Source organism: Erpetoichthys calabaricus, chromosome 16 (assembly GCF_900747795.2).
Source record: "Erpetoichthys calabaricus chromosome 16, fErpCal1.3, whole genome shotgun sequence".
Lineage (NCBI taxonomy): Eukaryota > Metazoa > Chordata > Cladistia > Polypteriformes > Polypteridae > Erpetoichthys > Erpetoichthys calabaricus.
Genome location: NC_041409.2, coordinates 75,358,682 through 75,380,229, shown reverse-complemented (window position 1 = coordinate 75,380,229; position 21,548 = coordinate 75,358,682). Strand labels below are relative to the sequence as shown.

At 37.0% G+C, this 21,548-nt stretch overlaps 1 protein-coding gene across 8 annotated transcripts in view; it reads left to right on the top strand.

The window, feature by feature from the left end:
• mark3a (MAP/microtubule affinity-regulating kinase 3a) overlaps positions 1-21,548 on the top strand; it is a 106,315-nt gene that overhangs the window by 46,459 nt on the left and 38,308 nt on the right. For all 8 annotated transcript variants that reach the window (XM_028822099.2, XM_028822097.2, XM_028822098.2 and 5 more), the window contains exons 8-14: positions 2,988-3,224; positions 11,573-11,692; positions 11,815-11,914; positions 15,881-15,993; positions 16,586-16,742; positions 17,039-17,256; positions 20,416-20,519. In XM_028822099.2, coding sequence (XP_028677932.2) covers positions 2,988-3,224; positions 11,573-11,692; positions 11,815-11,914; positions 15,881-15,993; positions 16,586-16,742; positions 17,039-17,256; positions 20,416-20,519 — 1,049 coding nt within the window. The remainder of the gene's footprint in view (positions 1-2,987; positions 3,225-11,572; positions 11,693-11,814; positions 11,915-15,880; positions 15,994-16,585; positions 16,743-17,038; positions 17,257-20,415; positions 20,520-21,548) is intronic.

Below are 21,548 nucleotides of genomic sequence, written 5' to 3'. Positions count from 1 at the left end.
GAAGTTTATGAATGGTGTTGAGTAAGTGACTTCATGTCATTGAACATTCATCAATAAACAACATTTTTTCAAGACGGATGTCACGTGCAGTGCCACCGTTAATGTTCATAGTGGATACCGATTTGTAGGATCTAATGCAGTTGATAAAGATTTAACTTTCAGGTACATCGTCAGTTAGAAGCTTCTGTAGATATTCAGTATATGAATGTAAAGAAGGCAGTCTAATTTGACCCTTTTGACAACAACGTGTAAATGTATTACTTGTATTGCCAGTTGTTTCTTCAGGGAAGTGAACTGAATGACAATGATTGCAAATGACATTCATTAATCCGAATGAATTTTCCTGGTGTATGTTTTCCTTGTGCCGTTTGAGAGGCGCGTTGTTGCATGTGTAGTATTTGGGACGTGTTGTTTTGGAGCTGTAATCGATTTGCCTGTGCTGTGTGAGAAGCCCGTTGTAGCCTTCGCTGCCATTAACGTATGTCTGAGACAGGAGGTGTTTCGTTTTGAATCCGTGCCTGTTGCGATGCAACACTTTGATTGATAGATTGCGTAATGTGGATCTAGGATGTAGATTTGTGCATATTTGCGTTGTTGATTTGTTTCAGGGTGCACTGTTCCAATGCGATGCAGTATTTGTGCACATATGCGAAAGCAGTATGGGCCATTGCCTTTTGGTGGCCTGATATTTACTAAAAGCAAATGAACTATTGTAGGATCTAATGCAGTTCATAAAGTTTTTACTTTTAGGTATATCGTTAGTTAGAAGCTTTAGTTGAGCTTTGCGTTTTTGGAGTCGAGACATTTTTTCTTATGGATGTGTGGGGGGGGGTCGTTGTTGCGCGAGCGTTTTGTTTCTTTTTGTGTTCCTGTGTCTTGTTTGAATCCCCCTCTTTGTGTGTGTTCCGTCCCTTGCTTGTAGGGTCTGTGGGGTGGTTTTGTGTTCTTTTTTTTGGTCTTCCATGGGCTTGTTGAATCCCCCTCTTGGTGTGTGTCCCGTCCCGTGCCTGTAGGGTAGGGGGGTGGGGTGGGGGGTATGGTCGTGCCTTGCTATTGTGCGCTCGTCTGTTCTTTTTTTTTTGGTGTGTTTAGTTTCGTGTGCAATGTGTTTCGTGCTTTCCCCTCGTTTGAGTACTCTGTAATGTTTTTTTTCCTTATTTTGGTGCTTGTTGAGCCTCATTTTTGTGACTCCTTTCTGTATGTGCTCACTCCTGTTTTCTGTGCTCTTGTCGGACTCTTTTTGCGCCTGCGTCTCTCGCGGACCCTCATCCGCCTCTCTCGCCCTCTTTTGTCCGCCTTTCTCGGGTCCTCAGCCGACTCTCGCGGACTGTTTGTTGCGCCGGCGCAGTACGTCTTTTTGCAGCTACGGCCCATGGCCGGATGTGCCTGCGTCCATCATCCGGTTTAGCATTCTCGGTTAGTAATATGGATAGTGTCTGTGCTGTAATTATCTTGATTATATTATAAAGATACTAAGGAGTTCACCCCCTGGCCTGCGGTACACGCCAGCCACTTCACATCTCTGCTGCTTCAGTTGTGAAGAGGGTGGCTGAACCCACCCTAAGGAGACGCGGTCGCTCCTCTGAAATCCCCTCTTAAACGGTGATACAGTGGGAAACAAATAGTGTTTTTTTTTTTTTTTGTTTTGTTTTGTTTTTTTTTTTACTTCCTCTTTGCTCGATCAGCTTCTGGCTTGCTGCTGTGCTGCGGCACTTCAAACATTTTAAAGCCTGTACAGCAGCTGTCCTACTCTCTTTTATTTCCAGCCACGGGCGTGGTTAAAACTCTTGGCACAAAGTCTTGTCTTGTGGGACACTAGTTCTTGATATTAAGAAAGACATATTCTGTATGCTCCCCATTACTGAACAATCTTCATCGGTTTAAGAGATGCTAGAAGTTTTTTTGTAAAAATATTGTACTATATGTATTCAATTGATGAAATTTCAGAATTGACATGGCTCTTTAGAGATTTCTTTTTAACAGAACTGAAATCTTAACTAATCAGAAGGAATCCATCAATCTAATATATTGAACCGAGTTAACCCAGTTTAGTTTTTTTTGAAGACATGCACCTTGTCCTGGATTGTTGTTACCAACATTGCTCCAAATAGCAGGAAAACCTTTCTGCCAAATTTCAGGCTATGTGAAAGCAGTAAAAAAGTGAAATGTCTTCCACTTAAAATTTTACTTCTCATAAACCCCTTACTTCCATATATTATATATAAATATAATCACTGTTCATGCTGAGTTGAAAAAGCCAGAAGTGTAAGGTGAAAAATAAATGTCTATTATGAATGAAATATGTCTAATTTCTAATGAGAAACCTGTGTGTGTGTGTGTGTGTGTGCGTGTTTGTTTGTGTGCACTGCTTTAATCTTTTAGCCCTGAGAACACAAGCTGCAAAGTGCTTTGATCGAACGGGGTGATAATGTATGGGTCATGTTTTCTCGTCCAGTCTGTTCCTAAATGTGAACAATTTCTGAAATTGGAAGTGAGTGAATTGCCATGATCTGATCATACTTTGAGGTTGTGCTTCCAGCATTGATCAGAATAATCAGATGGATCAAATAGGCTGCACTATGGAATAAACCTCAACATTGCATATTCTGTTGAAATGCAACACTTTTTCAGCCAGTGTCTTCCTGCCCCCATCATTCTATATTTGGGAAGGTGGCCAGTCAGAAGTAAGTTTAAAACTCCACAGAGGCTCGATTATCACACTGTTTACTTCAAAGTTTGAAAGGTTTAGGTAATGGTAGAGGTTCAATTTTGTTTTGTTAGGTTTTGTGCCTGCTTTATTTTTTGTATCTTTCTGGTGTTTTTTTTTTTCTAGTTTGACAATGATGTCATTTGTTCTATAAGTTTGACAAGATTTTATGCAATGTTATTTTCTTCAAATAAAAAAAAAAATTAAAAAGAACTGGGTTGTGTATGTCGGGACAATGGGAGTATTCAAATAATTCTTCCTCTTTTCTGCTTTGATTCAGGCTGAAAACTTGCTTCTTGATGCTGATATGAATATTAAGATAGCTGACTTTGGCTTCAGCAATGAGTTTACATTAGGCAATAAACTGGATACATTTTGTGGTAGCCCTCCCTATGCGGCCCCTGAGCTTTTCCAAGGAAAAAAATATGATGGACCTGAAGTTGATGTTTGGAGTTTAGGTGTGATACTGTACACACTTGTCAGTGGCTCCTTACCTTTTGATGGCCAGAACCTGAAGGTGGGTATATCTGTAAATTGTTTATAAACTCTTTCTATTACTATATCAGAATTATTGATTTTAACGCAGTACTGTCTGATAATTTAATGACCTCCCAGCATCTCTCAATAAAAATAGAGAATCTTTTTATATTGCTTTTGAAAATTGTTAAGCAACTGTCATGTTTATTTAGTGGTTTTTGGTTTACATTCAGTGGAGTGGTCCGCCTTTTTTGTAGTCATTGTTGGCTTATAGATAGATAGATAGATAGATACTTTATTAATCCCAAGGGATTTATAAACATTTATAAATAATACTTGTTTACATTACACTGTAAATCCTATAGCATAGCCTGTATGATCTGAGTAGTTGTTCAGGATTTTTTATTTAGTTACTTTATTTTGTGAACAGCATTAACATGTATGACGTGTTAGGTTTATGTTCACATAATGGGTGTTTGAGAGAGAATTCAGAAATTAAAAAAAATTACATATATGAATAATTATAAACCACTCAACCAAGCACTTCCACCTATCCCTTAGCAGTTGTGTGAGAATTTGATACGCTGTGATTATAATAGGATACTCATATGCATAATCTTCAATACTAGTGAAATTCCTGTTTAGAAAAACGCACAGTATGGTACAATGGTAGAATAGGAAGAAAATGGAACTTTAAACATAGGAAAATGGAAGCTATAAACATAGTATTATGATTGCAGAATATTCAGATTCTGTTAAAGGCAGAATTGTTTAATAGGGCAGAAATAGTGTCCGTTATTTGAAGTGTCAAGTGATAATTTTGTATTTTTTTTATCGTTATTAATTTGTCAATTTTATGAATTGAGGTTATAAAACTAAATCTGTAGTCTTAAGTATAGACACTAAAGACCAAAGATATCTTTGTATATAATGTTTTTGGTGAACTGTTTTCATTCTCTATTAGCTGGATGTAAAGCACTGGCATGATGGCAAATTTCACCATTAATCTTAAAGCAATAAGGGCCAAAACCTGGTGGAGATGCACTCCTGGCACTTATATAAACAAATCCTAAGGAGCTATTGATTGAGCTTACATTTCCTATAAAATTTTTTGCATATGTATGGAAGTCCGGTCATTAACTGTGAAATTGAATTATCCGTTCTTTGTGCTTCTTTGATACCTTTGTTCATCAGACATTCCAGTCCTTACATCCTTTTTTCATTCTTTTATTGTTTCCTTTTTAGCCCTTTCATTCCTCTCTTTGTGCTTCTTCCTGGCTCTGCTCATTCATCGTCATTCTAACTCGTCTTTCTGTTTCTCGTTACGCCTTTCAATTTTTCATGTTCCAAATATTCCTCATCTGAAGAAGAATTTAATGTATGGTGTATTTATAATATACATACATACATACATACATACAATGGGGCAAAAAAGTATTTAGTCAGTCACCAATTGTGCAAGTTCTCCCACTTAAAAAGATGAGAGAGGCCTGTAATTTTCATCATAGGTATACCTCAACTATGAGAGACAAAATGAGAAAAAAAATCCAGAAAATCACATTGTCTGATTTTAAAGAATTTATTTACAAATTATGGTGGAAAATAAGTATTTGGTCACCTACAAACAAGCAAGATTTCTGGCTCTCACAGACCTGTAATTTCTTCTGTAAGAGGCTCCTCTGTCCTCCACTCGTTACCTGTATTAATGGCACCTGTTTGAATTCGTTATCAATATAAAAGACACCTGTCCACAACCTCAAACAGTCACACTCCAAACTCCACTATGGCCAAGACCAAAGAGCTGTCAAAGGACACCAGAAACAAAATTGTAGACCTGCACCAGCCTGGGAAGACTGAATCTGCAATAGGTAAGCAGCTTGGTGTGAAGAAATCAACTATGGGAGCAATTATTAGAAAATGAAAGACATACAAGACCACTGATAATCTCCCTCGATCTGGGGCTCCACGCATGATCTCACCTCGTGGGGTCAAAATGATCACAAGAACGGTGAGCAAAAATCCCAGAACCACACGGGGGGACCTAGTGAATGACCTGCAGAGAGCTGGGACCAAAGTAACAAAGGCTACCATCGGTAACACACTACGTCGCCAGGGACTCAAATGCTGCAATGCCAGACGTGTCCCCCTGCTTAAGCCAGTACATGTGCAGGCCCGTCTGAAGTTTGCTAGGGAGCATTTGGATGATCCAGAAGAAGATTGGGAGAATGTCATATGGTCAGATGAAACCAAAATAGAACTTTTTGATAAAAACTCTACTCGTCGTGTTTGGAGGAGAAAGAATGCTGAGTTGCATCCAAAGAACACCATACCTACTGTAAAGCATGGGGGTGGAAACATCATGCTTTGGGGCTGTTTTTCTGCAAAGGGACTAGGACGACTGATCCGTGTAAAGGAAAGAATGAATGGGGCCATGTATCGTCAGATCTTGAGTGAAAACCTCCTTCCATCAGCAAGGGCATTGAAGATGAAACATGGCTGGGTCTTTCAGCATGACAATGATGAAAGCAGAAAAAAATGAAAGTGTCAAAACAAAGAAAGTAAACATCGCATTAGCGCAAGCAAAGAGAAATTATTACTCGGAGAAATAACGAAAAGGCGAATAGAGATTGAATATATGGACATAGGTGATATGTCTGAAGTAGGTTAATATTGTAAGGCGTTGAAGTTTAAGTCAGAGAATTTCAAAAACGGGGTTTACCTCATAGGCATTTATTGGTTACTTTGCAAAAAAAATTAACTGCTGATGATGTGGATCAGTTTGTCTGTGCTGAAATTCCAAACCGAGAAACCTATCCTGAATTATGGTACAGTGTCATTAAACACATGTCTCACGGACCTCTATTAAAAGATTCAGCATGTTGGCACTCTAAAGATTCCAAATATTGTTTTTAAAGAAGTTCTGAAATAAAAGTGAAACTAATGAAATAGCAACAATTCAAAGAAAAAAAAAAATCTTAAGTGTGTATGTGGAAAACCAAACACGGGGGTTGGCGAGCGAAGTGAGCAGGGGGCGAGTAATTGTTTAAAAAAAAAAAAAAAAAATGTTATGCTTAAATCTTGTTTCATGATTATTTGAATATGTTATTTTATGGCATTTACTGTATTACAAATACAGTGGCATATTAACAAGTGTGCTGTATCTTTATTGTAAAAATTTAACTAAAATACAATTTCATCTATTTCAGCATTTAACAGTTTTAAATGGTTGCCTGCTAAATTGAGTTTCTACTTTACTGTGTCTGAATACAGTATATTCAGTTATCAAAACAAAATGTATGTAACTGTAATGTTAATTGAAATGAATAATCACAATTATAAAATCAACAGCAGTAATTGTCAATTGTGAATTTTGGGGCAATCATATTTTCCTACTATAGCCTATATTTTACTTTTCTGGAAGATCAAAAAATCATGAAATGAAAAAGCTATGAAAATTTCAACATTTTGTACATTTTCCCATATTTTATTAAAAGTAGCATTTTAATAAGCAAGTTGTAGGTAAACTGTGACCAATTTAGCTCATTATTTGTTCTTGTTACTCATATTTAATTTATCATTAGTTAACAAAAAATAAACAGTAATAGACTTAATTCAAACATTAGTAGAAGTAATTGACTACAGATGAAATGTAACAATTTGTAAACAATTGAGACTTATGCGACGTAAAAGGCCCTTTCAGAAACCAGCTTCATTGTAAATTTCAGAGAAAATAGTTGCATCATTATTAACTTCTGTGACACCTGGCAGACCAGGAGTGAGGGAACCATCTGACTTAAAAACAAGATTGATAGTAAATTAAGAATGTGTTTTGAACAAAGTTCTTTAGCCAGTGAAAACCCTCTTGTAGCAGGGTGGACTGTGCATAATCTATTAAAAAAGAACAATTCAGAATGTGTTACTGCGTGAACGGATCATAACCTCCAGTTAACAGCATCTCATTCTTTCAACTTTCCACCCATTGTCTATCCTGTTTATCCATTTCATAGCCATTGGGAACCAGTGAGATTAGGAATGTAGTAACAGCTAGTTATGATAAATGGCACTGTTACATTTTTGTTAATGGTCTTAGAGTACAGTACTGGTATAATTTCATAGTAGATGCTAACCATCCAGAGTTGGTTTCTGCCTCGTTCCCAGTTTTGGTGGAATATGTATTGGCTCTCATTGAAAAACAGATTAGAAGATGAATAGAATTACTAAGTTTCTTTTTTTATTTTTTTATTTCCACAGTTGCTCTGTTTTTTAATATTTCCACAGTTACACTAATTTATATCCAAAACAGAATTTGACTTAAAATCCCAGAATCTGTTCTTTAATTTACATTTTGGGCATTCTTTATTCTTTTTTTAAACTTTATCTAGCAATCAACTTCTTTGTATGTTACAGTACTGACCTCTAGTGGTGGAAAATACTGCATTTGAAAAACTTTTGCGAGGGCTGTTTTTTAATGCCTTGTAGTGGGGTAGAAATGGCTAAATTCCACTAATATGGTATATGTTACTGAATAGTTAGATTTTTTTTTTGGGAAGTTGAAAAACCTGAGAGAAGTTTGCTTTCAAATAATATAATAAGAATTATCTCTTAACAAACTTAACCTAAAGTGGCTGAGTTAGTAAGCTATTTAATTTAATCCTCCTTATTGATAAGCCACAATAAAATAAAGGTAATAATTAGTAGCACTGTAGTTACCACTACTAATATCACATTATACCTTTGTGACTGTTTAACAGAAAATAAAATTTTAATTGCGACATAAATGCTTTCATTCAAGTATACAAAGGCCTCAGCTAATCAGTATACTTTAGTTAGAATGTAATGTTAATTTTTTGTTTATGAATGCTTTACCTCTTAACCTGGTGGTTCTCTGGCTCAGTTTGAGGAACAAGTTAAAGGGGTGTAGGGCATGGAGCTGCAGTCCCAACCAATTTCTTCTTTAAGTTGGACTCCTACTTTAGTTAAGGAAGCTGTTACTTTCCACTTTCGTTGTTTTTTTTTTCTTCTTTTTTTTGTGTCAATCCAGAAATAACTAACTCCTTTTATGGTATTTTATTTTACTGAGTAAACCAAGAATGTGTATGTGTTTTGTAAGTATGGATTGATTCTTTTTGCTTTTTAACACAGATATTTAGAATGTTCTGCATTTTTAAGCAATAATTTACTAGTAAACAGTCCCCCACACCTGCATTCCACAGTTTGGCTTTGCATATCAGTGGCAGGTATATTCTTAAAGTTAGTAGGGCATCTCTTTCTTGACCAATTCCATTTCATCCCCTCTGTAACTTCTTTGGTTTTCTTTCCCTTTTATTCCAGAGGCAGATTTCTTTGTTTCTCTGTGTGAGGAATCCTACAAGTCCATACCACTATTTTCAATCTGGCATCTCAACTTCCCCAGTGCCACACCCCTACGCCTAGAAATCAACATTAAAAAAAAAAAAATTATTTTTCCTCAGAGCCCAAGCTATTATCACATTCAGTTGAAATATGTACAGTATACCGTCTATAAATATTATTATGGGCCTGGCTGTGGATCTTAACCCATCTATGTATAATGAATGCTCCAGACATATTTTTGCAGTTTATCTGGAAATGCCAACTGGGTCATGCTTTCTGGTTTGCTTTCTCCAGTTTTCTGTGTTCCATTTTTTCTGCTAATATACCTGTTATCTAGCAGAGGTTATTGTCTACAAAAACTAAATTTAGCCTCTCTCTGGATATTCCCCGACTTTATTTTTGTACCTTGTACAACTCTTCATAGTCTGCTTTTGCTTTAGCTGTGCTTAGGAGGTAGAAAGTATGGTGGATTTGGATTCATATCTCTGTGGCTTGTGGGGTAAAGATTTTGATTAAAAACTCAATCTAATGCATGCTCTATTGGAAGTTGGTACATAAAAAAGATAGTGGTGTGAAGGGCAGTTTTCAGGCAACAAGTGTGACTTTTGTAAGAAGTGTGTGAGGAATGCAGACTGCTGATGTCGTAAATCTAAATGTGTATATTGACTGTATAGTTGTTTTGAACAAAATAGAGAAGCTGTTCTACTTAGGGGACATATTTGGTATGAAGGGAGGTGCAAGCACAGCATTGATAGCCAGGGTGAGAGGTGCATGGAAGAAATTCCGGGAGCTGTTCAACATAGTGACTTCTAAGGGCGGGTTTATACTTCATGCTCAGAATGCGTACGCACATGCATCATAGCTGCCACGCGTTCCAAGCATTCATTTGACGTGTCTTCTGGGCTCTATGTGCGTACTTCAATGTTTGATGAATGGTTCAATGTGGTGAAGCAAAATGCTGACATATAAATGTATTCATGGCGCTTTTCAAGTGTCTCATATTCCCCATCATGGCGTGATACATTTTAATGGTCTCGCATACCATCTTTTGGGGAAAAAGATTAGGGACACAGTGTAAAGGTATCTTTTGTAATTAAAGTGCAAATTTCAGCTTTAATCTCAATTTCCACTTTAATCTCATAGTTTATTTTGTCATTAAAGTTAATCCCTACTTGCTTCTGGGGCTTTCTCCTGCACTGAATGCAGCGTCAGTCAACAATTGCCACACAGAACACTTTAAAATTATGATATTCCAGCCTTTTGCACATTTAGAATTCTTAGGTTTATACTTGATCATACTGTCATGATGAAAAGCATTAATGTATATTCTATTTTTCAAATAAATCGTTAGCTTCATTTAAATAATGAATACTGTTAATAATTTCACATGCGTGGGTGGCACAGTGGCGGGGTGGTAGTGCTGCTGCCTTGCAAGGAGTTTCGTCCCTGGTGTTCCCTGCCTGGAGTTTTCATGTTTTCCTGGTGGGTTTCCACAGTGTGCCCCAGTTGCCTTCCAAAGATATGTAGGTTTGGGGATTTGGTGATGCTAAAATGACGCTAGTATATGTTTGTGCTTGGTATTCACCATACATTGAGCTGATGCACCATCCAGGGATTGTTTCTGCCTCGTGCCCGATGCATGCTGGAATGGGTGCATCCCTGGATTGATGGATATAATCATTAAACATTCATCCTTTTCAAAGATATCGGGGCAAGATGTCCTTGGAATTTAATGGATGTTTCAAGCAGTTCACAACACAGTGAAGCCGAACGTTTTCTTGCCGTGATGATATCTTGCTTCTCGCCGTGATGATATCTTGCACTGGCATCTGGTGGAACATTCCAGATTTACATAAAGTATGTGTACAAATATAAACAGTAAAATGCTTGTATAGCAGTAGCGTCTCGTGAAGTATAAACCCGGCCTAAAGGAGTCTCTCTGGTATGTGAAGTGAGTAGTATGCTCTGTGGGAGTGAGGCCAATGGATATCCAAACATGAAGCAAAACTGCAAGGAACAGAGAAAGAGGACAGTCATGAGATATTTGGAGTGTCACGGAGTGCTGAGTTAAGCGATAAACTAGGCATGAAGGTGTTAGGGATTGTGCTGACGAGACGCAGACTAAAGTGATTTGGATATTTTAGTGTGAAAGGCAGAAGGTGGTTGAGTGAAGACATGCACCAAAATGTATTTGGAAAGGATGATGCCAAGAGGGATTGCCAAAGATGTCATGGTTGGAGGGGGTGTCAGATGACATGAAAAAAATGGGTCTCGCCACAATGGATGGTGCTGTAGAAAATGTAGGAAAAGGTTGTGGGGAGCAACCAGCTAACCTGGGTAAACTTGGAAAATGGCCAATAAACTGGGGTTAGTGGTGTTATATGAAAATTCCATCCAGGTTTGCTGTTACAAGAGCAGTCAGACTTTACCTCAGGGAAAAAAGTGCCAGTGTATTACTTCTAGTTTACTTAAGTTGTCATTAACATACCTCAGAAATGTGGAAGGGATGTTTTCTGAAAACAATTCCTTTGCTGCTTCAAAGTTAATGTTCTCAGTAAGTTTTAAGATTTCTGCTTTCACGTATGAACCAATCCCTGTAGACCACATTTTAAACTGCCAGGTCAGGCATGATTTTTTTTTTTTTTAACTACAAATTTGTTTTTACTTTTATTAAAACATTTAACCTAAAAGCACAATTTACCATAGCAAAAATTGATGTAAGCAATAAATGTAAATAATAACTTCAACTTGGAAAATACTACACTTAAAATGTGTTTTGCTACAGCAGAGTAGCTGCAATCACATTTTGTGTATGTATATAAAGTGTGTGTGTGTATATAAAGTGTATGTATGTATGTATGTATGTGTGTGTGTGTGTGTATATATATATATATATATATATATATATATATATATATATATATATATATATATATATATATATATATATATATATATATATATATATATATAATATAGTATGTGTGTATTTCACACTTGATAGGGGAAATAATCCCCTTTTTCACTTTCTTTCAGGAATTAAGAGAAAGGGTACTGAGAGGAAAGTATCGAATTCCCTTTTACATGTCAACAGACTGTGAAAACCTCCTAAAACGCTTTTTGGTGCTGAACCCAGCCAAACGAGGCACACTTGAGGTAAGAATGCAGATGTATAAAGTTTTTAATTTATATTAATGCCGCACTATCTTGTTATAATTTAAGTTGCTGATAGGTCTTTTTGAAACATTCCCTTTGTAAACTGTAAATACTGTCCCTAGCAAATAATGAAGGATCGCTGGATAAATGCAGGCTATGAAGAGGAAGAGCTGAAACCTTTTGTAGAGCCAGAACTGGATATTTCTGACCAAAAACGAATAGGTATGTTGTCTAATAAAGACGCAAGTTTTATGTTTTGTTGTTGTTTTCTGTAATCGAACATGATGAGTTAATAGGTACCCTGAAAATGTTTTAGCCATCATTGTTATTATAGCATGCATTACCTTGTAGCATCAGCTGAATGTTTCAAAATGTGTTGTGTATTTTGTGGAGTATTCTTCCATAGTAAATATTATTTAGTTTATCGGCTTTACTAGTGGTATCTTAACAAACCAGTTTAATCCAGTTCTGGGCAGCAGGGGAAAGTATTAGGTGCATGGCAAGAATTAGACCTTGCATGTCTGCCATTCAAGCACAGGGTGCTTTGTGGTTGGATAAAAACTGGGCTTCATAGAGAAAACTACACAGACTGTGGAATGAACTGCAAGCTTTACACCTTGCTGCTCTGTAAAGTAAAATATCTGAAATGTTTCTTAAACCAGTATAAGAGTATTGCAGACATTGACATTTTTGACATTGAACTTCAGTTTGTTGTGAGGGGCGAAAATTGAGGTGTTTAACAATGTAAACTGTGAACATAATGTAGTACTGTTTATTTTTGCCATCAGTACAAGTGATTACCTTTATTAATATTATTGATAAATAGCTTTTTTTCTTTGTCCTCTGCATGGTAAGTTTGTCTTGGATAATATAAAGATAGTATGAAAGCATATGCGGAGTGTAAGTATCTGAGTTGTACTAATGCATACAAGGAAAGAAAATACTTAGTCATTCTGCTCAGAGATCCTCCTGTATTATTAAGCTCTTCATCCTGTCATGTAGATTGAGCCCAGCAGCTGTATGTAGGAACCTAATTATAAATAAGCAAATACATTTTACCCTAATGTCATTTGCATGGAATCCGATTTGGTGATGCTCTTTCAAACAAAACCTCAGTATAAACTGGCAGTTTCATCCCCAGCAGCCCACATACAACTAATTCAACACAAGCATAATTGGACATATTTATCGGATAACAACAGATATGGCCTCCTGCACTTGGTATTTTATCCTATCAGTCAGTACTCAAAGGTTCTAAACATAGTTGATGATGGGTATGTAGATTGACCAGTAATGAAGAAATCATAGTCTTTATCAACTCTTTGTCTGCCACTGTCTGATACTAAGTAAATAAAATTAAATAAATAATCCATCCTGTAGATGTTATGGCTATTTTGGGGGAGAATGCAATAAATCCATATTTGTAGATGGAAATTCTAATTCTGTGCATCACATTTGGTTTTGCATTGCACTTGTTGTTACTGGAAATCAGTGTAATGTGCTTTCCTAGGGAATTTAATGAGTTTGATCCTTCAATAGTTGGACTAAACACCCTCTAGTTCACCTTATTTGAAAAAGGACCAACACTCCATCCAGTTCACTAGTTTCCAACCACTGTCCTCATCTTCCTCACAGCTTTGAAAAGGTGTGCTAATTAAAGCACTCTCATGGCATCTGATGCTTTCAGCATCAAAGGATTAATCTTGATTCCTTGCCCTTTAACAGCTTTCCAACCATTGCAGTTACACCAGCCACCAAAATATACCCAGTTCCAACTGTTGCACTTCTGAGGAGGATGTATCCATAGGCTTTGAGTATTTTAGAGTGTTTCTTCCTCTTCCTCTTTTTGATTACATTCCCCCAATTCAGCATATGGTATCCCCATCCTAGCTAAAAGCTCAAGAGACATCCTCCTTACCCTTCCTCGGTTAACCAGAACCTCTGATACCTTCTGAAAGTCATTGCGTATTATTTCAGACGCCTCCCACACACGTTTTTATTGTACTTCAGTTGCTAATGCAGCAGCAAGTATCTTGGCCTATCAGTACCTCTATAAGAGCTCTTGAAATCCTTCTGCTAACTTTGCCCTGTTTAATTTTTCTCCTTAACTTGCCGGTTTCACTTACTGTTGGGTTGGTGTGCGCTCAGATATTTTCAGATCGGTACCATGTCATAACTTAACCTGAGGTGCAGGAAAAACTCTTCTGCTCCCCCAAATGAGAGACTTAAACTCATTCTAACTTGAAGCATGTGCTTGCTAATCCCATTGTACCCGAATTTCATAGACAATCAATGACTAGCACAGAAATCTAGGTACAATTCACCACATGTATTGGGGCCAAGTACAGTATTCTTTCCAACCATTCCTTTCAGTATGTCCTTAGTATTCTGTGAAGTCTCCTGTAAAGACTAGAGTTATTACATTAATTGAATTGCATATATTAAGAACTATCATGGAATTGTCAATTTTTTGATTGGTCTCTCTCTGCTACTTCCTCTTAGACTATTGCAATTTTAGCTGATCCTACCAAAAGCACAAGACTGTTGACTACATAGCTATAAGGATCATTAAGATTCATGAGCTCCTACATCTTACCATCTCTGCTGAATAATTAAAATGTATTAAGCATTTTCAAAAGAATGTTATGCAGTTTGTTTTAACCTCAGTCTGAATCTGAACCTTAAGTTTAATCCCCAAGTCAAAATTGTAACTACAGTGATCCCTCGCTATATCGCGCTTCGCCTTTCGTGGCTTCACTCTATCGCGGATTTTATATGTAAGCATATTTAAATATATATCGCGGATTTTTTTGCTGGTTCGCGGATTTCTGAGGACAATGGGTCTTTTAATTTCTGGTACATGCTTCCTCAGCTGGTTTGCCCAGTTGATTTCATACAAGGGACGCTATTTGCAGATGGCTGAGAAGCTACCCAACGTACTTTCTCTTTGTCTTGCGCTGACTTTCTCTGATCCTGACGTAGGGGGTGTGAGCAGGCGGGCTGTTCGCACACCTAGACGATACAGACGCTCGTCTAAAAATGCTGAAAGATTATCTTCACGTTGCTACTTTCTGTGTGCAGCTGCTTAGTGAAGCGACATGCTGCACGGTGCTTCGCATACTTAAAAGCTCAAAGGGCACGTATTGATTTTTGACTTTGTTTTTCTCTCTCTCTCTCTCTCTCTCTCTCTCTCTCTAACTCTCTCCCTGCTCCTGACGGAGGGGGTGTGAGCTGCCGCCTTCAACAGCTTTGTACCGGCGGTGCTTCGCATGCTTAAAAACAAACAGCCCTATTGATTTGTTTGCTTTCCTCTCTGTTTCCTTTGAAGAGGAAGATATGTTTGCATTCTTTTAATTGTGAGACAGAACTGTCATCTCTGTCTTGTCATGGAGCACAGTTTAAACTTTTGAAAAAGAGACAAATGTTTGTTTGCAGTGTTTGAATAACGTTCCTGTCTCTCTACAACCTCCTGTGTTTCTGCGCAAATCTGTGACCCAAGCATGACAATATAAAAATAACCATATAAACATATGGTTTCTACTTCGCGGATTTTCTTATTTCGCGGGTGGCTCTGGAACGCAACCCCCGCGATGGGGGAGGGATTACTGTATTCTATTTCTCTAGCATTTAGCATTTATTTATCGTGTGTACAGAGTATGAAACACATTTCATTTGCCCGTTTTTATAAATGAGCATACAGTAAGACTTGACATTAAAAAAGCAATCATAGATGTTTACAGTTTTTCTTACGTAAGTGATTGAATCTTAGAAATTGAGTGACACATATTCCAAGCTTCAGAACATTTTAGAGAAATAAGATTCTTGAATGTTTTGTTTGGAAAAATGCCCATTGATTCTTACCACTCACCATTGTCTCTTTGTGGAATTTCTGTGTAACCAACTCTTGACCTTATGTACTGCATACTAATTTTAAGACAGCCATGTCATTCTTTGGATGTCACTTTCAACAGTGAACCTTGTGAAAGGTTCTGTTTAATTGATCATTTTTTGCTTTGGTGTGTTCATTTTACACAAGACACTTTCATCTCTTATGATGATATATAGCTAACAAAGACCTGAGATGACTAACTTTGTACTTTAAAGCAGTGAACTGTTAACATTCAGTCGGGAGGAAGAAAAAACAAGTGAACCTTTTTCTTTTCTTTCTTCATGCTTGGTGAATTGTAGACATAATGATAGGAATGGGATACTCTCGTGAAGAAATTAATGAATCTCTTTCCAAAATGAAATATGATGAAATAACAGCAACCTATTTGCTTCTAGGAAGAAAATCATCTGAGGTAAGAAATCTTTGAGCACTGCAGCCTCTTGCATTCTTGACATAGATGCTCTTCTAGAAACATGATTGATTTCTGTTGTTATTTAAAAGAATTAACTGTTTCATTTTATTTGTACTACAGTTGGCTAGTCTAAAGTTTTGTAAGTTTGTAATTTTTTAAATTTTAATGAGTTCTATTCATTTCTTGTTGGTCTCTCAAAAAGTAATATTTAATAGTTCAATTTGTCTTTAGTTGATGTAATGTGTTTCAGAGAGCAGCATGAAAAAAGTATACAAAGCACACCTGTTTAGAAGTGTTAAAAGACTACGTAGTGTAAATACAGCTCAGTGTTAGAAAATCAGTACACAGCATGGTTAAATGTCTGTGTACAGTAAATGATTTAATGTATACACTTAACTGCTGTGTTAATTTTACATTCAGTCATTGCTAGCACAATAGACATTAATTTTTGAATTTATGTTAATGATCAGATCATATTTTCTTTATTTCATATGTGCAGAATCCTACATTTTATTTTCTTTCTGACTACTTAAATTTCTTATGAAGCTATATATCTGTATATTTAATTGTTTTATATGTTTGTTTTTGGCAGTTGGATGCAAGTGATTCTAGCTCAAGTAGTAACCTTTCTTTAGCAAAAGTAAGGCCTAACAGTGACCTTAACAATGGTACTGGGCAATCTCCATCTCACCACAAAGTGCCAAGAAGCCTCTCATCTAGTCAAAAGCAGCGACGATACAGTGATCAAGGTAAGGATCTTCCTTAACTGCTGAGGGTACAGTGAAGCTTTACTGTATAATTAAGTGGCAATACTGAAATGGCTTTGTCTACCACAACGCATCTTGTTAAGAAATACATTTTCATTGCTTGCAAGCCTCAAAATTCAGAGTTCTTGAAAAATGTTTCTTAGGTGGAAAGCTTAAATGAATCAACACAAGTTAGTAGGACACATTTGTTGAAGCTAATGCACAAGTACATATTTTATTATTATTTTATAGATCTATCTTTTAATAGTAACATCCATGAATTTATTTTTCATTTTAAGCTGGACCCTCCATACCACAAGTATTAGCCTACCCAAAGCGAAGTCAGACCAGTAATGTTGACAATGATCTCAAAGAAGAAGGCGTTCAGGTCAGGAAGTCTGGTAGCACTGCTGTCAGTGGAAGAGGAGTAGCTCCTCCTAGCCCCATGCTTGGAAATGCAGGCAATCCAAACAAGGCTGATATTCCTGACAGGAAGAAGAGCTCTACTGTTCCTGCTGTAAGTAAACTTAATAAAGCTCTGGTATTTTCAAAACATGATTTAAAGCTGTTATGTTGGCTTTTCATTTGCAATATTTTAAGTATCCTCCCATATTCACAGTTTAGTATTGTCTTAGCTTTCCTAATATAGTTATTCTTCCCTTGTATTGTTAAGAAGGCGTACTGTATTCATCCATGTAATCTGTGTAATATGCCTGCTTTATACGTTGATTGGTTATAGGATATGAGCATATAAACACTTCTTTTGTGTGTGGCAAGTTATCTAGCAATTTATTCTTCACTGAAATATTTATAAAAAAGTATGAATTTCCTACAGCCTATGACAAAGATGAGTAGCTATTTAATAAAATCTTGCTTTATAATTTTTACAACCATTTACACTGTGATGTTTACTTTTTGGAAGATGTTTTTCAGATTTAAAAATAAAAAACATGAAGTGAACCATTTACAATGGAATCAATTATACTAGTTCTGGACCCATAAAACTGTTTCATGTTTCTATCCTTTTTTTTAAATGGGTCTTTCAAATCTATTTGTAAATAAGAAGATAATGTCTCAGCACCTTTTTCTTGATGCCTTCATCATTTTTTGTTTCATATTTTCTTGATATTACTCAATAAACCTGTGATGGTGCGGGTCAGCTCTGCACTCCCTCTTCAATGTTTGGAGCCTCTTGAACCCAACATTGCCAATAGTCATGACCGGGATGAACCTGGCTAGATGGGAACACACACACACCAAGCAAGGGGATGGTGAAAAAGCGCTCTAGTGCTTTTATTTATAAAAAAAAACAAAAAACAGTCAAACGAACAGTTTTCAAAAATGCACTGGTCCTTCTATAATAAATAAATAATCCATAAAAACAAAGGGCAAGTGGAGGTTACAAAATTGATGAAATATCGCTTTAAAAAAACGAGGTTAAAACCAACAGTTCAGGAAACCGTCCCTTAAAGTTCATGTCCTAGTGCAGTCCATTAAAACCTCTGTCTCCCCAGCTTATCCTTCTGGATCTTGCAGATGAGAAGCCACCTACTCACCAGGCTTGGCCTTCTTTCTTCTGCAGTCTACAGGCTTGGTTCCCTTCTGCTTCCATGGCCACACAGTAGGGTTCCCAATGTGGACCTAGGCTCGGGTCCTTCTGTCCCATGGACCATGGAAAGGCCCATCATCCAAGTCTCTGTCGCTGACACCCAGTGCCTTCCCGGACTTATGCAGAGCCTCACTCTTTCTGGTCACTCCAGCTCCCTTTAGTTGCTCAGTGGAGTGAACTATCACCGCAACCCTGAGCATCAGCTGCACATTGTCCTCCTGGCTGTCTGCCTCGTTACTCCTGCATCGACTCTTTCCCATTTCCTGCCTTCACACTCTGTACATTAACCTCCCTTTGTTTCTTGTTCTTTGCTCCCCATCACACACTTCCACTGCCATTTTATATGTTGCAGAGCGGTTGCTGGTGCAATCACCTAATTGCCACCCGGGCTGGTATTGAGACAATCAGACTGCCTGCACATGCTGGCAAGGCAACACATGGAGGGCTGACCCCCTTGCACCAACCCAGAGACTATCAGTCTTCCCAGCAGATCGCTCTAACCTGTTGCACTCCAAAGCGCGAGTACATCCAATTATTTATTTCTTTAAAACCGCCCTTTCTGAGCTGTGGACCCACTACACTACATAGCCAAAGTGATTTTATTCCAAGCTTAACCATCTACTTGAATTTCTAAAATAAAAATCTAAAATTGCTGTGTATATTAGTTTGACCAATATAGTTTTAGTGATACAGAAATAGGCGCAGAGTTGTATGGTTTTGAATTTTCTAGCTGAGGCTATAAAACTATTGAGTGCACCTCCCAGACTATGTTACCTTTATTTCTGTTAAAATATGAAATCTTGATATACAGTAATCCCTCGTTATATCGCGCTTCGCCATTCGCGGCTTCACTCTATCGCGGATTTTATATGTAAGCATATTTAAATATATATCGCGGATTTTTTGCTGGTTCGCGGATTTCTGAGGACAATGGATCTTTTAATTTCTGGTACATGCTTCCTCAGTTGGTTTGCCCAGTTGATTTCATACAAGGGACGCTATTGGCAGATGGCTGAGAAGCTACCCAACTTACTTTTCTCTTTCTCTTTCTCTTGCGCTTTCTCTGATCCTGACGAAGGGGGGCTGTTCGCACACCTAGACGATACGGACGGTCGTCTAAAAATGCTGAAAGATTATCTTCACGTTGCTACCTTCTGTGCAGCTGCTTAGTGAAGCGACATGCTGCACGGTGCTTTGCATACTTAAAAGCTCGAAGGGCACGTATTGATTTTTGCATGTTTGTTTCTCTCTCTCTCTCTCTATACTCCTGATGGAGGGGGTGTGAGCTGCCGCCTTCAACAGCTTTGTGCCGCGGTGCTTTGCATACTTAAAAGCCAAACAGCTCTATTGATTTGTTTGCTTTCTGTCTTTATGACAGTCTGTGCTCCTGACGCACACTTCTTTGAAGAGGAAGATATGTTTGCATTCTTTTAATTGTGAGACAGAGCTGTCATCTCTGTCTTGTCATGGAGCACAGTTTTTAAACTTTTGAAAAAGAGACAAATGTTTGTTTGCAGTGTTTGAATAACGTTCCTGTCTCTCTACAACCTTCTGTGTTTCTGCGCAAATCTGTGACCCAAGCATGACAATATAAAAATAACCATATAAACATATGGTTTCTACTTCGCGGATTTTCTTATTTCGCGGGTGGCTCTGGAACGCAACCCCCGCGATGGAGGAGGGATTACTGTATTGTGGAATTTCTGCTCTTGATCAACTCAGTATCTGAAATGTGATGATGGACATGTATGATACAGATCCTGCTGAATAATAAGTTTCAGTGTAATGCTTATTTATTTTTTTGGAAAAATTCTGTTTTGCAAATACAGAGACTGTAGTGTTTTTTGGTTTATTTTTCTCTCCCCCAAGATAACTTGGCCTGGATAAAGACTTTTGGATGATGTGGTTCATGCTCTGACATAATCATTTTTTTTCTTTTGGAAGATGAATTTTATTAACTCTCCACTCTAATAAAAAAAAAAAACAACAAGGTTTATACTGTGACTTTTCATTTTTCTGCATTAGAAATCTTCCAGGCACTCACAGTTCATGTCACTTTATTTTTAGAATAATACAGTTTCTGGTGGAATGACTCGCAGAAACACATATGTTTGCAGTGACAGGAACAGTACGGACAGACATTCAGTAATTCCAAATGGCAAAGAAAACAGGTAAAAAATTTTTGGACTTATTTAATGCACATTTACTTTTTATAGTTTAACTTTTTATGATAGTTACTTAAAATTAATTTCCCTGAAGCTCTATAATGTTGTTTTTCTCAGACACGCCTTTAATGCTGCAATAATCAGGCTTCAAAATTTTTGGGTAGAGTTCCACACCATACCCCCCCCCCCCCTTTTGTTTTTCTAGCCCTGTATTAATAGTTACGAAGAACATCAAATTGAATTTGCATCATTGTTTGAGTATGTTTGGTTGTTTGTTCTAACACCTGTTGTATTCTCCTAGTATTTTATCGTCGCATACAGACTGCTATTCTGATTTTTCAATCTGATTTTTGGGTTCTCTCTCTGCCTTCTTGTTTTAGCAGCAGGATTTACTGTTATTCATTAATGCATTTTCAAGTGTATTAGCTTAGATTTAGTTTATGGCTGCTGTTCTGAATGGAAGCAATACTTTTAATAGTGGTCATTTTTTAGTCTTCACTGTTTTTCACTCATGGCGTAGTTTTATATTAATATATAAGTAAGTAATGTGTATATGTATACAATGTAAAGGAGCAAAGGTTTTTATTTTGAGGCCAAATAAACTATTTCAATGTATTTGATGTCAAAAATGAATCTAGTTGTTTTGCAAAGTAAAAAAATGTCATCTCTTTAAGAATGGTGCTAGTTTAATGAAGTTGGATGACTCATTTGTTTTCACAGTTGAATTATTTTAATACATTGATTTTGATCCATAATAGTAGGAAATAAAAATGAAGTATTGTTTTATTAAAAAAAAAAAAAAAAAAAAAAATTGGCATTAATAATATTGACTTCCACCCCCCACATGAAGGGTCATAGTTGCCCATGTTAAAATTGACATTTTCATTATTGTGTGCAGCGATGGTCTTGATTAAGCCAGAAATTTCCATCTATTACATTTTCTACCTTTTAATCTGTTTACATTTGTAAATGACAGTGTTGTGTGTTAAAATGGCCAAAGGTATATTTGTCATTCACCTGATACCTTTATAAATA